Raw genomic sequence first — 17349 nt, 5'->3', positions numbered from 1 at the left:
AAGCATTAGGGAATATTTTCTTTGTGTAGGTCACTAGCCATTTAAAAGAGGTGGGAGCAGTTGTTTGTCAGTTAAGTACTGATCATAGACGTGGTGTGGCAAAATGGACATTGCAGAGCTTGTATCTACAACTTGCTGGCAAGAAAAGCAGGTGTAACAGATAAAAGACTTACAAGCTGAATTTGCTGCAAGGCACTGAGGAAAATTAGCTAGATGTTTCTCAAAACCTGGAACAGCTATGAGAAGATGTAGCAATGTTGTGTGTACTGTTTCTATTTATTTTTGGGCCTGTGGACAGGGCTATGCAGCTTTGGTTTGTTGAACAGTAGATTCTACTTGTGTAGCAGTTGTAACTACTTTGTTCGGGCATCAGCTCTGGGTAAAACAGAAGCCTTTCTTTTAATGCTGGGTTTTGTCACATGTTCAATTAGCTCATTGATCATTTTATCCGTTTTATCATTGTGATTTGAAGCAAGGTCATGCAATATATCCACATACTGTGCAATAGTCTCATGAAGTGCCTGTCTTAGCTTTTATGAAGGCATGCCATTGTAGCCATTCCACAAAAACATTAACTTTGGGTGTGAAATGTTTCTCTAAAGCAGCAACAGCAGAGGGAAAAGTGTCAGTTGTATCTAGCAATAAATAGAAAATCCACTGTTCCTCAGCCCAAAGACAACAGAGTGAAATAGCTCTCTTACTAACTTCAGGCCAAACATTCTCCATTGCATTAATCACCAGCAAGTAGTTGTTGGAAATTCACATCCACATTTCAAAAGTGTCGGAGACTCTCCTTGGCAAGGCAAAAACATTGGGGGCGGAGACGCATCTCCAGCTATGTTGAGAAACCCATAGGTTCACTTGTCTTGAAAATGTTTGGTGGGCTCATAAATTAGACAACATCAGAGTCTTTAACAAGCACTGTTTATTTCAACAGGCCAACATTTAAGCAAAACATAGTTCTCAGTAGCTGTATCATATTAGTAAGTCATATTATTAACAGGAGCAAGTTCTACTTTGATCAAGTCTAAGGCTTCCTCTTTTCCAGTTTGATCCAGATGCCCCTCTCTGGACGGAGGATGAGCTCTCCTACTGGACGCAGCTCTTCACGTGTCTGACAAGCTTGAACATTGAAGTTACGCAGGACGGAAGCCAAAATCACCTTTTCTTCCATTAGTGCAAACCGCTGACCTGAGTAACATTATAATGGAAAGAAAACAGCGATGATGCTCAATGTGTGATACAATGATTAAGGAGCTTCACTCAGAAAACAAAGTATACATGGAGACAAATCCAGTAAACAAAGTGTTGTGATCTTACCTATACAGTTGCGGAGTCCAGCAGAGAAGGGGATGTATGCATATGGAGGTCTTCCCACTGAATTCTCAGGGGTAAAGCGTTCTGGTCGAAACTCATCAGGCTCAGGGAAGTATCGTGGGTCACGGTGGAGAGAGTAGGTGATGATGATAGCGTTTGCACCTTTGGGGATTTTGAAACCATCTACAGGGACAAAAGGTAGTTAAGAAGGAAAATTCTCTACTCTAAACTTATTTTTTAGATATGTCACCATTCATTTCAAAGCCAAAAAGGTGGTTCTCAATGCACATAATGAAGTGCAAGCCCATTATTCATGTTGATCGCTTTTTTGACCTATCATTAGGTCATGCAGTGGGACCAGGCTGGGGTAATAAAGCAGCTTTTATAGTTCAATTTTCTGAGTGCAGCTCATCAGAAACATTTTTTCAATCAACAGTAGATTCGGGGAGTTGTTTTTCATCAAAACTTTTAATCGCTGCCATCATTGTTGTGTTATATGTGCCTTGTAAGGTGACCTTGACTGCTTTGAAAGGTGCCTTTTAAATAAAATGCATTATTATTATTATTATTATTATTATTATTATTATTATTATTATTATCATCAATTGCTACTAGCTGAATAGTCTTACAAAAGCATGGTAGCTATCATTAGCATTACTACTGTAGATAACATGCTAACTCAGTTGTTGCAGTTATTGAATTTGAACAATGTTGCCAAACGAGCTATGAATTGGTTAATATGAAGCCATATTTTAGGTGTATTCTCTTCACAGTTTATTTCCTAATACTTTTTAATGAATGAATGCCAACTTCAGGTGGTTTTCCATTATCACACTTAAAATGATCATCGAGCAGCATTCATTGAAATGTAAGTGATATGTAACACATGTTCTGGTGCAGTTCAAATAATAATTTGATGAAACTATTTGAACATTGTGGAAAAGACATCATACAATAAATGTTGCTTGAAAAATACACTATTTTCATATGAAGATAACAGAGGAAGTCTGGCCTCTCTTTGCTTGTAAAAAAACCCCAACTAATTCCTTGGGGGATTTACACTCATTAAATGAATGCATCATTTAAGTGTCATCACTCTTCACTCATCTCTAACTCACTGATATGGCAGTCTTCGCCGATGCTGCGGGCAAAGAAAGGCACAGAGGGAAACAGTCGCAGGGCCTCCTTGATCACACACTCCAAGTATTTGAGTTTCTTCAGGTCCTCTGTGTTAACAGGCCGGTCAGATGTACCTTTGCACACAACACAGGAAACACTGTTCAACAAAAACTTAACACTGATAAACAGAACCTTATGTAACCTAGCCCTTGACATCTTCTCTACATTCTCCCACCTTCTACAGATGATAAGAGTTAAGTGATGCTATATTGTTTCAGTGACAGACCTTGTGTTTATTTGATAAGACCCAGGTTTATGAGTTAAGAGCCATAATCTTTAAAAAGAATGTTAGTGTTGGTGGGGAAAGAAGTTCCATAATGATTGTTGACCATATCAACAATCATTTATACTCATTTATATCAGGAAACTATAACTATACTATAACCAGGTGTTGTAAGATCATGTAATTAATCATTTTAAATTGAAAAAGAGGAAATGAATGTTTAAGGACCAGTTTAGATCCTTGTCCTAGTGCAAACTTTGCATCTGTTATAGCTATAAAGCCATCAGGCTTACATCATGGAAAAAGCATGGAGGCCACAGAAAATCCACCCAGGAAAATAATTCAATTATTCTTCATGCATTTTGGCAAGGATTTCCACAGCTATTATCCCTGTATGAGTTCCCCCTTGAATTGTAAAGAGCAATTAGTCTGAACAAAGATGAGTCAAAGGGCCTTTGGGCAAGAAAATAAATGATGTCATGAAAGTGAGAAGAAGTGCGGTGCGGTGAGGTGAGGGCATGTTACTGTTACCGAACACCTCCTGAAGCTCTTGTTGAACTTTGCTGTGCGCCTCAGGGTGGGAGCCCAGCAGATGTAGGACCCAGTTCATAGAGGCTGCTGTGGTATCATGACCCTGCAAAAGGAAGGCAGTTAAATTGAGAACACAAATTACACACAGTCAAGAGACACACTGTTGAAGTAAAAATAAAACAAAAACCAACCCTAAACATGAACGTGTCCACTTCCTCCTGAATGTCCCGATGGTTCATCATGTTGCCATCCTCATCAGTAGTCTTCAAGAGCATGTCCAGAAATGCTCGTCTTTTCCTCGTGCCCCAGTCAGACTCGCTGTCTGATTCAATGTTAGAAATGAACTCTGCTCTTTCATGTATCACCTGGGAAGGAATGAAAATGAAGTTGGGCATCTTCTGCTTCTGCATCATAAACAACATTCAAGGATTTTTGGACCACTGGATCCGTCACTCACTTTGTATGTGAAGGAATGGAGGATTTTGAGTGTCTTGTCATGGTCCTTGGCCTCACCAAAGCAGGTGTACATAAAGTCAGGCCAAAACCAAGGTGTCCTCTGTCTACGGCTGATAATGTCAGTCATTCTGAGGATGAAAGGTTAGATAAAAGATAATAATCATTAGATAATTGGTCAGATACTTTTCTCTTATTATTGCATGTATTTGGAAAGAAAATGAAAAAAAAAACTCACCTGTACACACTCTTGACATACTCGGAATCAGAATTACTCTGGGCGTAAATTTTCTTTCCCATTGCAGTTTCTGAAACAATATTGTTTGGGGGTATTTGAATGCCCTGTGTATATATTCAGCATAGTGTGTCTTTTTTATTGTGTAAGTTAACATATGTTATGTGAAAACACAGGTGAACAGCACACATGCACATTTTAATATACAGCACATACACTCACCACAGATAATGTCCAGGGCACACAGGGTGATGTGATTGAAGCAGTTGAATGGACCCTTCCCTGCCTGCTTCTCCAGCTTCTCAACCAGGATATCTGCCTGTTCATTCATCACTTCCAAGAAGTCCGTCAGGATGGAGAAGTGGAAGGTGGGTGTCAACATCTTTCGCCGCTGACGCCACTTAGGGCCAGTGCTTATTAAAACATGAAGATGACAAAGAGGATAATACTAATTGAGTGATTGCCTGAACTTACATCAATCATCACCATCATGTCACAATTTATAATAACGACAATGGAAACAAGTCCTGAACTTTATTGTGTCATCCTTGATACTTTTGTGGGTCAGTGTCCTCCTTAACGTACTGTAAAAAAAATTGTATTAAACTAAAAACCTTCAACACTGTGGCCAATATTCAGGTCTTCTAAAAAACAAAGGCATGGAACTTGCTGAGTGGACATAAACAGTCAGTTTTCGTTAACCCCTTGACCTCTCCAAGACTGTAGCTCCATCAACTTGCACAAAACAATTAAAAATATTTAATGAGCAGATTGCAACACAACACATTGACTAAATTAATGAAGCCCAGATTATTAATATCGCTTGTTTCTGTTTTCATTTATTTTAAATTGCTTTATTTTACACTGTAGTTGGTTTTATCTTTTATAGCTTGATGATTTTACAAGTAATTTTAATTTGCCACTCTATGAGAAGCACTTTGTAAAATGGGTTTTGACAAGTGTGCTATAAATAAAGATTATGATGAATCATCTTTCAGACACTAAGTAGTGCTTTCCTAATGTGCTACCTTAAAGTATACACCTAAATTTGACTTGGTGACAAACCTTTCTGTGTGCATTGGTTCCTCAACTTTTCCCACACTCAGAGCAAAATTCCTTCTTATAAATAACATATCTCAAAATCAAACTAAAGATTGAATGGAATTTACTTTTTACTTTTTCATACTGTAAAATCTCTGTCCATGTTAGACATTACATGACCTTTCTTCTAGTACCACCCACTGCACGCTATTTTTACATGTATACATACAGTTTTTCCAGCGTGAATCCACTATACACTCAAACCATGATCAGACTTAGTCTACAATGAGCGTATGGGACACATTCCTAGGTCTTGCTATTTTTGTTGGTGTATTAAGTATTAAGTAAGTGTAAATATTTCTTAAATTTGTCAATATTAATGCAAGCATCACACTATTTTATCAAACTGTGCAGAGGCTACATACCTAGTGAGCAGACCAGTTCCAAGCCAAGGATGCAGGAAGTTGTATCCATAGGCTTTTTCCATATGAACAGGATTGGTCAGAATCGGCTACAAAAGACAGTTTGCAGAAAAAGACATAAGATAGTAAAAAATATGTTATACTTCAGCCTTGTAACATCAATCCCATGATGACAGTTATTTAGCATAACACTGTAATCATTTAGGTACTAACAATGTACTGATGCTGTAGCTGCCATATTCACATACGGGTGGAGGTGCCTTAAACACTGATTCATGTACGGTGAGCAGTAGTACTTAAAGTGACTGCAGTCTGAGCAGTAGTAGTAGCATTATGAAAACGTCTAATGGCATTCCTTCATAGACCATCTTGTTGGGCAGTTAGCAATAAGATTAGAGATAAGGATAACTTAGGCAATCTGGCTGAATTTTGTATAAATTAAATTCAACCTATACTTCATTAACCCTTGTGTGGCGTTCGTGTTTTTGTTACTCATCCAGTGTTAGCAGATCTGGTACTAAGGGCCATGAACTCAATAGGCCTGTTCTGTGTAGTCAACAACTGAGGTGTGAGCTCTGACTTGTTTTGTATTCCTACCATTGTTAGTTTCCTCTTTAGGAGCTCTTGTCCCAGCTTGTGTGAAGTAAAAAAAAGTTAGGGTGTAAGATGTTGTGGCCACAGAGTCTCTGTGTAATGTCCAAGACAACTTGCATCCCTTGGCTTCATCTGGTTTCCTTGTATACACATGCAAGTTCCACGCCTATGATGACACATCATCACAGGTCGCCCAGATTTTAAGTCCATATTTTGTGGGTTTAGGTGGTTTGTACTGTTGGAACAGGCAGTTGCCCCTGAATGGCATTACCTGCTCATCAACAGTAAACCAGGACCCAGAGCTGTACTGTAAAACAGGGGAATGTGGTCCATCCACTTGTCCCACACTGATGTGATGGCAGCTGGCATGATACTGTGCAGCTGAGCTGGTCAGGTGGCCTGGTTATTGAAGCAGATAATCCTGGAAATAATGTGAAAGTTTTCCAGAGATGTTGTTGCTCTGAAAAGTTAGCTAGTTTTTGCATGCCACAGGGATTCTGTGGACTCACACCAGCAAGGATAAGAACCCTTTGCATGTAACCCCTTGCCTTAAGTATGCTTGTAAATGGTTTGGTCCATCTTCTTCCACCTCTCTCCAAAAACATGCCTTCCCTCCAAATAAGTCCAGTCCAGAATGAGTTTTCTGGATGGTGTGTGGAATGAAAAGCACAAAGAAGAATTTATGTCCTGCATGAGTAACCACCATTCGCTTCAGCCCTGGTTGCATCCTTATCACATTGGCAGCTATGTGGGGTGGCTCATTCCTTGGGCAAGAAGACCATTCAATTTCACAATTTCTTGGCATCCATATTTCATATTGCTGACGGGCTGGCCCTGGGACTGGCTGAGGGTCAATCTCATCCTCTTATCAAACTAACTGTCAGACTCTGAACTGACAGAAATGTGATCCTAATATTCTGAAAACTGTTCAATGTCATCTCCCAAAGCTTCTGACTTCGACTCTTCTAAAATAATGTCTAAGACCCTTTCAACAGGGAATCTTTTTGCATATGCAATTTAAATGTGGGGTGGGGGCACTTTGTGCACTCATTGTGAAAATGTGTTCTTCACAGAAGACAAGCCAATGAGTGTCAGGTTGGAAAATAATTCACTGCATCATTGAAAACGGGTGTCACAAATCCAAACACACCACACAAGGCTTCAATTTTGAATGCGTGAGCTGTTTATTGCATGAAAATATGATATTCAAGTACTTTAGTTACATCTGTTCAAACTTCGACTGTTTTGCTAGACATATCACGAAACAGTTGCAGGATGTATGAATAAAAATATGAATGAAAGTTACTTTACCTCAACAGTCTCAGCATGATACAAAACCACAAATGGCACTGGTCCAACCCAAAGTTTAAGTAGTGGTGCATTACAGAACTCATGGGTATAATCCACTATTTGACGAAAGAAATCTGAAACAAGAAAATAATTTTACAGCAACATTTTACAGGATTTACAAAGCCAGTTACTTCCACTGTGGTCCCAGTCAACTGTCAGTGCCTTGGAAATCTGCACATAAGAAGTAGTCTATACAGCCTCTTGTAGCAGCATGTGGATTGCTTTCTTACCTCCTGCATTGGTTTTGAACTGCAGTGCATTCCCAATAAAAGGGTATGTTCCTTCCACCCCTGGAATAGGCTTCATTTCAAACCATTTGTGCAAGTAACTGCTGAGCAGCTTGTAGGTGATGTAGGTCAGAGTAGCAATGAAGATGCTGACTCCAAGTAAAGGTACTGTGAAACTACCAAGTAAACCTGTCATATTTTTGCAGTGTGTAAGTAGAGTTTATGCGTGTGTTTAAAAAGCAGCACCAGGCTGTCTTTGTGTCTTTGTGTGCCTCCAGTGTTAAGAGGCTGTGACGTGTCTACTTTGCTGGGGCTCCTCCTCCCTTGTGCTGTCAACTTACTGGGTTAATGGTCACCAACACTCCTATTACTACTCCATTCAGAAATTCAGTGTTCTTGGAAATAATTATTCTACAACTTTTTATAACACTGTAATAGAGTGATGATGGGGGGAAAATAGATAAAACTAAAATGTGCAAATTCAGAGTAAAAAGTAAATAATGGCATAAATTGTATAATGAAGATGTTAATTATTTACCATATTATAACTGACTGTCCTTCACCATGACCTTTGGCCTATTTGCTAGTTGTTGTCTGGCATGTGTCACCATCATTTTATGTCCCGTCAGACCTGGTTAATAAATAACAGGCTTTTATTGTTTATCTGGCATGCCTGTCCACAATAAGTTTCACTGCTGATATATATGAAATGCATATTGTATATATAACCTTTATTTAATCAAGCAATCTTATTCACATCAAGATTTCTTTTGAAGAAGTAACCAAACAAACATAGCCAGACAAGCAAAATCATATACAGCATCAGAAACAATCACAGACATCACCAGATACATTCAAAGTTAAAAGTTTGAAATTAGATGGGACATTCAAGTTTTGAAATAATGTAATTAATTGCATTGATTAAAGTGCAATGGCATGGAAAGTCAACTCCCCAGGTTCAGTATGGGGTAACCAAAATCAGACAGTCCGTTTAAGACGGACAGTTCTTACAAAAAACCTCTTTCCCCATTTTTGTGCATAAGTCTGAAAATAATATACCCAAAAATAATAAGATTACTGTTTTTCAACACTTTTGATTACATTTATAAACCTGGCCTAATCTGAAAGGTAATTTTTTATATTTTACATGCAAAAAGTCAGAATAGGTATAAGTGATCTTGAAAATAATTACACCATGGCTAAAGTTTGTCAACAGTGATACTTAACAGGTTAAATGATCGTCACAAGGGGGCAGATTGTGTGTATTGGAAGATAATTGTTCATGTTATCAGCGGATCCACGTTTGTGCCTGAGCTGCTTTCTGCTGGCATTTTACCAGTAATGAGTGTTAAATTAAATATATCACTAATGCAAGTGAGTGAGAAATGGAGTACTCAGGAGAAGGCTCAGGATGTAAGGATCTAGACTGTCGTCTTTAAAATTGTTATTTTGTTAATTTGACAATCATGTTATGATTTAGAAATACATTTTTGTATATTTCAGTATTAGTAGTTTGTATGGATTACCTATACATATGCAATATTTCTCAAGGACTCTTTATGACATAGAGAAGTACTCTAAGTCATTAACTTTGAGTTAACATTAAATTTGAATTAATGACATACAATATTAATAGATTATTCATGCAATAAATTGTATTTAGAATATATTAAAATAAACATTCATACTTCTCAAAGACTTCCATAAAGACTAATCAACATACCTTCACCCTTCAAGAGTGTGAAATCTTTATAAACATACTTGTGTGAACAGTTTTGTTCATAAATTGAACCAGGTTTGCAAAAGTACATACAGATGCCTCATCCTTTTAACATTATGAGGTCCTCACTATTAGAAAAAATCAGTTAAAAAATCATTACTGTTGGCCTAAGCAACTGCACATATTCCTTGAATCTGGCCTCATTCCAAATTTCTATATAATTCTAATTTCCATAAGCTCACCATTTCTATACCAAGAATGTATCTGACAGTAATTAGCAAATTAAATAGTAACAGTGTCCTGCTTGTGGATATGGTGTCCCTAAGACTAATGGCACATCTAATTTGCATTGGAAGCATAGAAAATACTGTAGTTGCTTAATATTACCACTAGATGTCAGTATGACATAACATTAAATAGGACTATGGGGAGTAGAAGATAGAATTACTCCTTCCACATAAAAACATACTAAGCTTTATTTCCCCACACTAATCACTGCTACCAGCTTACCAATTAAAATGGAATTATTTGTAACACAACTTTTTCAACTTAAATATACATAAAACAGTTAATGTTCCGCCATCAAGTCTGTGTTAAGGGTTTATTCACTTATTATTATTTTCATTGCAAAGAACAACCTTTTTAAAAACCCCTTTATTAAGAGACTGCGTCATTAAAACTGCACTTGCCATGAATTTCCATTCTACAGTAGATATTTTATGGTACATTATACTATGCAGTAAATTACAAAGTAAGGATTATCAGAATGTTACGACACAACACAAGAGAACGTTATGTTTTTGTACCTCCACCTGTATGTAACTTAAACAGGCAAATAACAGCAATAAAAACACATACAATGCCAAAGTTATTGTTGCATGAGTACATGAGCGCGCGCGCCCACACACACACACGTACACACACACACACACACACACACACACACACACACACACACACACACACACACACATATATAAGCTTGCCTGTGTTTCCCATTTGCTGAGTTGTAACTGCAATGCAATATGACTTTTACAGTAAAAAGCAAAGTCAAATTGATCTATTGGTAGAATTGGTAGCAATTACTTAAAATGTTTAACATTGGTAATTATTATTACAAATGGTGTTTTGCATTACTACTTAGGAAAAACAGTCACTGCTGCAATCGATTAGTCATGCTGAGTGCTATAAGGAGCTTCTGGTGAAAGGCTGGCACTCTCTCCTTATGGATGGGCCAGTTGAGGATGCAGCATGGGCGCAACATGCCCCTGCGGAGGAAGAGAGATTGAGATAACTTGTAGTCGTGCACATCCTGCAGGAAGACCAGAATCACAGAGTCCCTGCTGTCTTCAATGACCTGGTGAAGTGCTTGATGGGCTGTAAAGCTGAATGAGAAAAGACAAAGGGGGTTTTTAGAAAACTCACTCTTCCACAAATGTACACCACAAATACTTATATAACCCACACAACTAAATATAAACAGATAAATAAGTGAAATTCAGTAATTTACCGTGTACACCAGGGATCTCTGAGAAGCCTTTCAGTGATGACAAACAGGATTTTTCTGGACTTTCTAATATTTTCCAGAATTGATTCAAGCTGTGACATGCCAGGGACTGAATCCTGATCCTCCAAACAAAACTTACAGTTCTCATTCCCTAAAGAGGCTATTCTTTTCTCAACCCAGCTGGCATCTTCTGCTGCATGTATGACATAGGCGTCATACTCAAACTCCCTACCCTCTTCAACTGTGGCGTCACTAAATCCTAATGTGCGATTGATTACAATGTTCCAATAGAACTGAATCCTCCAGCCATGGAACCGCACCAGGAGTGCAGTTACAATCAGCATGATAACGACTGTGCTGCTCAGTATGTAAAGGGCCTCAAATGGGGCCATATCTTTGCAAGAGAGTGTGTCAAAATCCATGATGGAGTGGTTAAAGTAAGCCAGAGGAGTGTTGCACTTATACTGGTCACTGAGACCTGGCACAGTGGTTGTATTTGTGTTATTCAACCATGTCACGAACCACAGGATGCTCTCACAGGTACAGTCAAATGGATTTTTGTCCATGACGAGCACGCTGAGGTTGCTCATAGGGGTTTTGAACACTTCAGGCCTCACAGTTGTGATAAAGTTCTTCTGTAAACGTAAAACCTTCAGTGAGCTCAGATCATCAAAAATTGAGTCCTTAAGACTGTTAAGGAGATTGTTGGCCACACTTAGGTCATGGAGGTTACTCAAACCTTTCAGAGCCTCCTCTGGGATCTCATCCAGCCCATTACTATCCAGCTGTAAGGATAACAAGCTCTGTGTCCCTTTGAGAAACAACACTGGCCCACCTGGGTTGGCACTCTTCCACAACCGAGCTAAGTTATTGTGCTGGAGCTTCAGGACCTTCAGGTTAACAAGCCCATCCAACAGATTCTCTCTCATGTTAGCAATGTTGTTGTTGCTGAGATCCAGGGAAGTGAGGTTGGACAGGGATCTGAATGGAGAGGGATCCTTGTCCAAGGCTGAAACTGTAAGGCTTTTCCCCAAAGTCAGAACCCTAAGACTGGGTACATTCACAAACGATGTGGAGTTTAGGTTGACACTCTGGCGATTATTGGAAAGGTGGATCTCTTGAATTTGACCCAAGCCTTCAAACTCTTTCCCAGTGAGAGTTTGCTTGATATAATTGAAATCCAGAAGAAGAGTGGTGAGGTTTCCCAAATTGGAGAAGGCTCCAGGATTAATCTGTACTATAGCTGTTGCTGTCAGATTTAGCACTCTGAGAGGTGATCCTGCAAGAGAGGCTAGGGTCTTTTTGGTGAGGTTTTTGAGTGATGAATAACTGCTCCAGCTCATGTCAAGTTCTGTAAGACTTGTCAAGCCTGTAAAGGTGTGTTCTGTGAGGTCCCGAACTGAAGTTCTCTGTAAAATTAAACTCTCCAAGGTGCTTAATGGTTGGAAGGAGAAATCATCAATAATTGGGGTAGAGGAGGTATGACTTTTCACCAGAGCTTTGCTCAGGCTGAGTTTTTTCAAACTTTTAAGCCCCTCAAATGTGCCTTTTGTTAGGTGCTTGATGTTGTTCTCTGCCAGAATTAGAGTCTGAAGTCTGGACAGCCACTGAAATGAGCCATTTTCAATTTTACCCATGCCATTACTGGACAGATCCAGGGAGGTTAGATTTGTTTTCTCTAGCCCTATAAATGTTGTGCTTGTGAGTGTGACCAGCTTCATCTTCTGCAGAGACAGGGCATTAATGGCTGTTCCTGACAGCTCGGAGCACAGTTTAGAAATAACCAGAGTGCCCATATTGCTTTTATCCATGATTAAAGTATGTAGACCTGAAATGGACTCAAAGCAACCAGGCTCCAACTGAAACAAAACAAACATATCGTGCAGTGAGACAAAAAGGGAAGCAAAACAGACAACTGAAATTAAGGTGCAGCTACCATATAACTCTATTACATTTAGATAACACTTCCATTTCCTATTTCTTAGTAAGTTTCTTACTGTTTTTAGAGATACAGATGACAGGTTGAGGAATTGCAGAGATGACTGGTTAAGGAAGTAAAAGTCATGTTTCGTCAAAGTGGTGAAGATATTCAAGGCCAAATTGAGATTTTCCAGCCTGGGTAGCTGAGGCTGAGAGCCAAGCCTGGCTGACAACAGGTTGTTTTGTGAAACATCAAGAAATTTCAGGCTCTGTGAATTATGAAAGGAGAATAAAAATGCAACAGTTATTTTAATGCAATGGTGGTTTCTTGCTTTCAATGTCTAGTTCCACAGTATATTTCAGACATCATCTCCCTCCATGTCCCTAGAGCTTACTACCTAAAGTATGGGCAGCCTACATATTGAACTAACATATTGAGTCTTATACAATATATTCATTTAAAAGCAAACCTGAGGTATTTTAATTCAGTTTAGCATTCTCAGAAATTATTCAGAAATCTGCATCACAATAAATACTTTTTCTTCTTTTCTTCCTTTCTGTTGCTAAGTATTTTTTTTATGTTATATTAACCTGTGAAGTACTTGGAATGTGATATGCTAATATGCTAATATCAATCTTCTCTTCATTACATATCTTTTTTTTCTTAATTGTCACCTTCATTGCAGCCTAGCTCAGGACATTTTCAATCAATTTCTCTCTCCAGCTTTTAGTGACATAACATGAACATCTTATGGAAACATCTACCTGTAGTACAAGGAAGGGTTCTCCTTTTGGCTTCAGCCTATTGCTACCCAGATTCAACCCTGTTAGATTGGTACAGTGGATGATATCCTCAGTTTCCAGCACATGCACTTCGTTGTGTTCCACGTTCAGTGTCTGCAGCAGAGACAGTGTCTGGCACAAACCCTGGTCCAGCCTGGTGATACTGTTGAAACCAACATTGAGGTGGAGAAGGCCTTGATATGGGGTTAGCGACGGTGTGGGAATCCCCACCAATCTGTTGTGAGACATATCGAGGCTAGTGATGTTCCTTGGGAGATCTGGAGGGACTGCACTCAGGCTGAGGCGGCTGCAGTCAGCTCTGCCATCTTGGACAGTGCAAGAGGTCTTTTTTGGGGACGCCACACAATGGCCTAACATAAAATAACATAATATGATCACTGCAGGGAGGAGAGGGAAATGAGGGATGCCCATTGCTTCAAAAACCTTTAAGAAAAGAAAGAGACAGCACAAAATCTGTGTAAGTCATAAACCTGCATTAACTCACATTTTCTGGCTACTTGTGGGTAGCACAACAAGCTGGAAAAACAACATACCCTAAAAGTCGATAAGGCAAACTTGTTAGCAAACCGGTGCCCATTTACACATTGAACAGACACAGGTTTCTGGCTAAATGTAAGCTTTGTCTGTCTGTTATTTGGAATTGGCCAGATAGTGTGCAGTGTTTTTATCAGACCGTCTTCTTCTTCTTCTTCTTCTTCTTCTTCTTCTTTACTGAGTCAGAACAATAAAGTTGTGGGAGTATGACCAAAACAACGAGCTGAAAGATGGCACTATTTCAAGAGTTCCTCAAAGTCTGCTCTATTAGTCAGTGGTTGCCAGCGTTATCGTCTAAGCTGCGGTGTACTGGGGAGGCAGTGTGTGTAAACAGCTTGACAGGCTCCATAGTGGGCTTGAAGCTGGACTCTCTGGTGATGGTTTGCAGAGAGAAGGGCTCTGAACAAATTACTGTCCATCATGGACAATGCCAACCTTCCCCACTGTCTTTCATCCCCAGTGCCACTGGGCTCTTCGACACCTCGAAACAGACACAGAGGATGTGAGCCCTGATGGCCTGTGCTGGACTTTGTTCTGTTTAAACTGAACTCATTTAGCACCATATCTTAAAGGGCAATTATCATGCACATTTCCAGGTCTACATTTAAATCCTGGAGTTCTACTGGAATCTTTGTGTAATTTAGTTTAAAAAACTCTATCTGTTGTACACTGGTCTTTTATGTCACCTAGTGTATCATGTCATGTTCTGCTTGTTATAACTAGTCTTTTTAAATAATCTATCTGTATGCTTCATAGAGTTGGGTTGGGGAGAAATGATTCAGTGCCACTATGAGTCACAACTTGTCCATTACAGAGTCATTTGATAGTCGTATAACACTATTGATTAATGCAGCTTTACTGTACAGTACCACATCAATGTGTTATTCAAGTGAGAACAAATGTGATCATCCTGTTCCATTTCTGACTTAACAACATTCCCAATATGATTTAAAGTCATATAGCCTGGTACTATCCAAAAACAGTATATAATTATTATGACGGTATGATAATTACAGCACGTTAGCATTCAACACGTTTAAAGACTGGTTATCATTTTGAATAGCTGCAGGTATCTTACCAGATTTCCTCTTCTTTGTATAGCCTGTTGCATCTAGACTTCTTGCAAAACATAGGGCATCCACTTCCACCACCACTGTCTAGATATTTCCCCAGTAACCTTACGAGTCAGGCTTGTGTGGCGACAAAGCTAGCAAATAAGGAAATGAGAAAGTGGTAACTCCGGTTTCACTTCCACAACAGTGCCCGACTTCACTGGAGAATTAACTGTTTCATGCAAAATGACCAGACATGGGGAAATCAACTTTAGATGAAGGTCATGCTCACCCTACAAACCAAACTGGTGAATCTGCCATACATCAATGATCACTGATCAGTATGTCTCGGCATCGGTAATGGTTCAAATGTGTTGTGAACAGGCAATGTTGTTACACTGACTCACAGCGAGGGACGAACCTGAACTTTAAGGAAATGCGGGATCTCTCTCTCTCTCTCTCTCTCTCTCTCTCTCTCTGTGTGTGTGTGTTAATAATATGACAGATGGCAGAGATCTGTATGTTGTCGCCTGTAGTAAGAGTTCACACGAATGCGTGTTGACACAAAACAACACTGTGAAGAACGACTACCGTAAAACAACGAGTAGACGAGTAAGCTGCAATTTAGAGTTATTTAAAAAAAATTAACTTATAAGTTTAAAAGAATGTATGGATTTTGGTAGATCACAGTTATAACTGTAGCTATGACTTCGGGAGGCAGTTATCTTCCATGAAACTGCATGACTGCACTAAACCTATTTTATTCTGGTTATATACTTAACAAGAATGAACTTGTTTGGAGTCCATAATGTGTCATCCATTCTCTCACCCTGATGTGTAGAGTACTAGAAATGACAGCTGCTCCCATCCACTCTATAAAAAGTTATGTTTTCATGATTTTTGATATATTATGTGGATTCAACTAAAACAGTAGGCTATAGGCTATTTGACTGTGCCTTTAAAAAGTACAAAAGTATTTGGATCTGCATCTGCAAAGACACATTTGGAAAATGGGCTTCAATAGACATATTCAGTGTAAAACTGCTCAACAAATAATAAACAATTCAGGATATAAAAGTGGACAATGACAATTACGGTTTCATTTTATTTGTGTTGTCCATAGTTCAACTATGAGGTGATACATAATTCACACATTTATTGTAGTCACATTGGGAGGTGAGTATGATCATTGACCTATGACCAGTAAGTGCATGTCTTTGTTTTTGTATCAGCAGCTGTCCTGTACTTACAATTTAAAGCTCAACATTTTTTCCTAACAGATTGAAGTGAGTCATTTGCTCACCTGTTTCACATGAACTGCAGTCAAAATGCAGAAGAAGGTGAATCACATAAAAGATTGGTTGGGTGCTCAGGGTGCTCTATAGAATCCACTGTACATAGGAGTTTAGATCTTCATCACTTACTGAAGATCAGTTTATTTTAATACATACTGAGAGAATATAAAACTCAAGCAATATTTTTACAATCAGATGCAGATTGTATTTCACCAGTTCCTTTGAGCATGCCTACTATTCAATATCATAACATACTTTATAATGGTATCAGTAGATCTAAACTCTAAAAAAAATAATGATTGCAAATGCATTCACAACCTTTATTTGGGAGCTGCTAAGTACAACAGCCTTTTACTGGCCTTAAGTGAGCTAAGAAAATAAAAAAATTAAAAAAAAAAGATCTGGGATTGTTTCAAATAACCACTAGAGGGCAGCAAAGCATTTTTCATGCCACTCCACACTCCTGCAACATTAAATCCCTATTTAACAGTACTTCCCTTCCTTATAAGTGGAATGCTTTTCATATGAAGCAATTTTATATAAAAAAAAACACAACAAATAAATAGGTATATATAGACTCTATAGCACAACAAACTACAATTTCAAGCACTTATTCTGGGATTTACAGCATGATGTATGTGACTGTTTCATAGAAATATATTAGGACTTGCTCAACATGAGTTACCAAGCCTGGACTAATAATGTCTGAACTCTAAAGATCAGTACGACCAGCAGCTGGGACTGACACAATGAGGATTTAATGTTTTTGTATCCATTTACACAAAGAAATAAAACTTATATGTGACTTGCCAAATGCTAAGGGGTAGCTAAATAAAATATGGTGATGTGATGTTAAAAAAAAAACAACAACAAATTACTGGTAGATATATGTGATTCATGGACACATCTTAGTCTGTGGTCATTCATTTTTAGCTTTTATGCAAA

The 17349-nt window shown here is 38.6% G+C and overlaps 2 protein-coding genes across 2 annotated transcripts; both read right to left on the bottom strand.

Moving 5' to 3' along the window:
• Positions 1-906: 906 nt before the first annotated feature.
• LOC128370519 (cytochrome P450 4V2) lies at positions 907-7849 on the bottom strand. The gene is made up of 11 exons (XM_053330972.1): positions 7576-7849; positions 7307-7419; positions 5405-5490; positions 4161-4351; positions 3942-4011; positions 3708-3834; positions 3442-3615; positions 3251-3353; positions 2436-2570; positions 1321-1500; positions 907-1191 (listed from the first exon to the last, which is right to left on the bottom strand). The coding sequence occupies exons 1-11, from the start codon at positions 7766-7768 to the stop codon at positions 1028-1030; spliced, it is 1536 nt and encodes a 511-aa protein (XP_053186947.1). The 5' UTR covers positions 7769-7849; the 3' UTR covers positions 907-1027.
• Positions 7850-9860: 2011 nt separating this feature from the next.
• tlr3 (toll-like receptor 3) lies at positions 9861-15232 on the bottom strand. Its single transcript, XM_053334458.1, has 5 exons — positions 15136-15232; positions 13485-13946; positions 12797-12988; positions 10803-12658; positions 9861-10677 (listed from the first exon to the last, which is right to left on the bottom strand). Exons 1-5 carry the CDS (start codon positions 15166-15168, stop codon positions 10446-10448), a joined length of 2775 nt encoding a protein of 924 aa, XP_053190433.1. The 5' UTR covers positions 15169-15232; the 3' UTR covers positions 9861-10445.
• Between the last annotated feature and the right edge of the window lie 2117 nt (positions 15233-17349).

Source organism: Scomber japonicus, chromosome 2 (assembly GCF_027409825.1).
Source record: "Scomber japonicus isolate fScoJap1 chromosome 2, fScoJap1.pri, whole genome shotgun sequence".
NCBI lineage: Eukaryota > Metazoa > Chordata > Actinopteri > Scombriformes > Scombridae > Scomber > Scomber japonicus.
This window is presented reverse-complemented; position numbering and strand designations above follow the sequence as displayed.

What these genes read in the sequence shown, in the direction of transcription:
- LOC128370519 (XM_053330972.1), bottom strand. Translation starts at nt 7,768, where the DNA reads ATGACAGGTTTACTTGGTAGTTTCACAGTACCTTTACTTGGAGTCAGC. An exon ending in TCCATTCCTTCACATACAAA is followed by an intron (nt 3,616 to 3,707) that starts GTGAGTGACGGA and finishes ATTCCTTCCCAG; the next exon opens with GTGATACATGAAAGAGCAGA. An exon ending in AGAGCTTCAGGAGGTGTTCG is followed by an intron (nt 2,571 to 3,250) that starts GTAACAGTAACA and finishes TTGTGTGCAAAG; the next exon opens with GTACATCTGACCGGCCTGTT.
- tlr3 (XM_053334458.1), bottom strand. Translation starts at nt 15,168, where the DNA reads ATGCAACAGGCTATACAAAGAAGAGGAAATCTG. An exon ending in AACCCTTCCTTGTACTACAG is followed by an intron (nt 12,989 to 13,484) that starts GTAGATGTTTCC and finishes CATAATTCACAG; the next exon opens with AGCCTGAAATTTCTTGATGT. An exon ending in AGAGATCCCTGGTGTACACG is followed by an intron (nt 10,678 to 10,802) that starts GTAAATTACTGA and finishes TTTCTCATTCAG; the next exon opens with CTTTACAGCCCATCAAGCAC.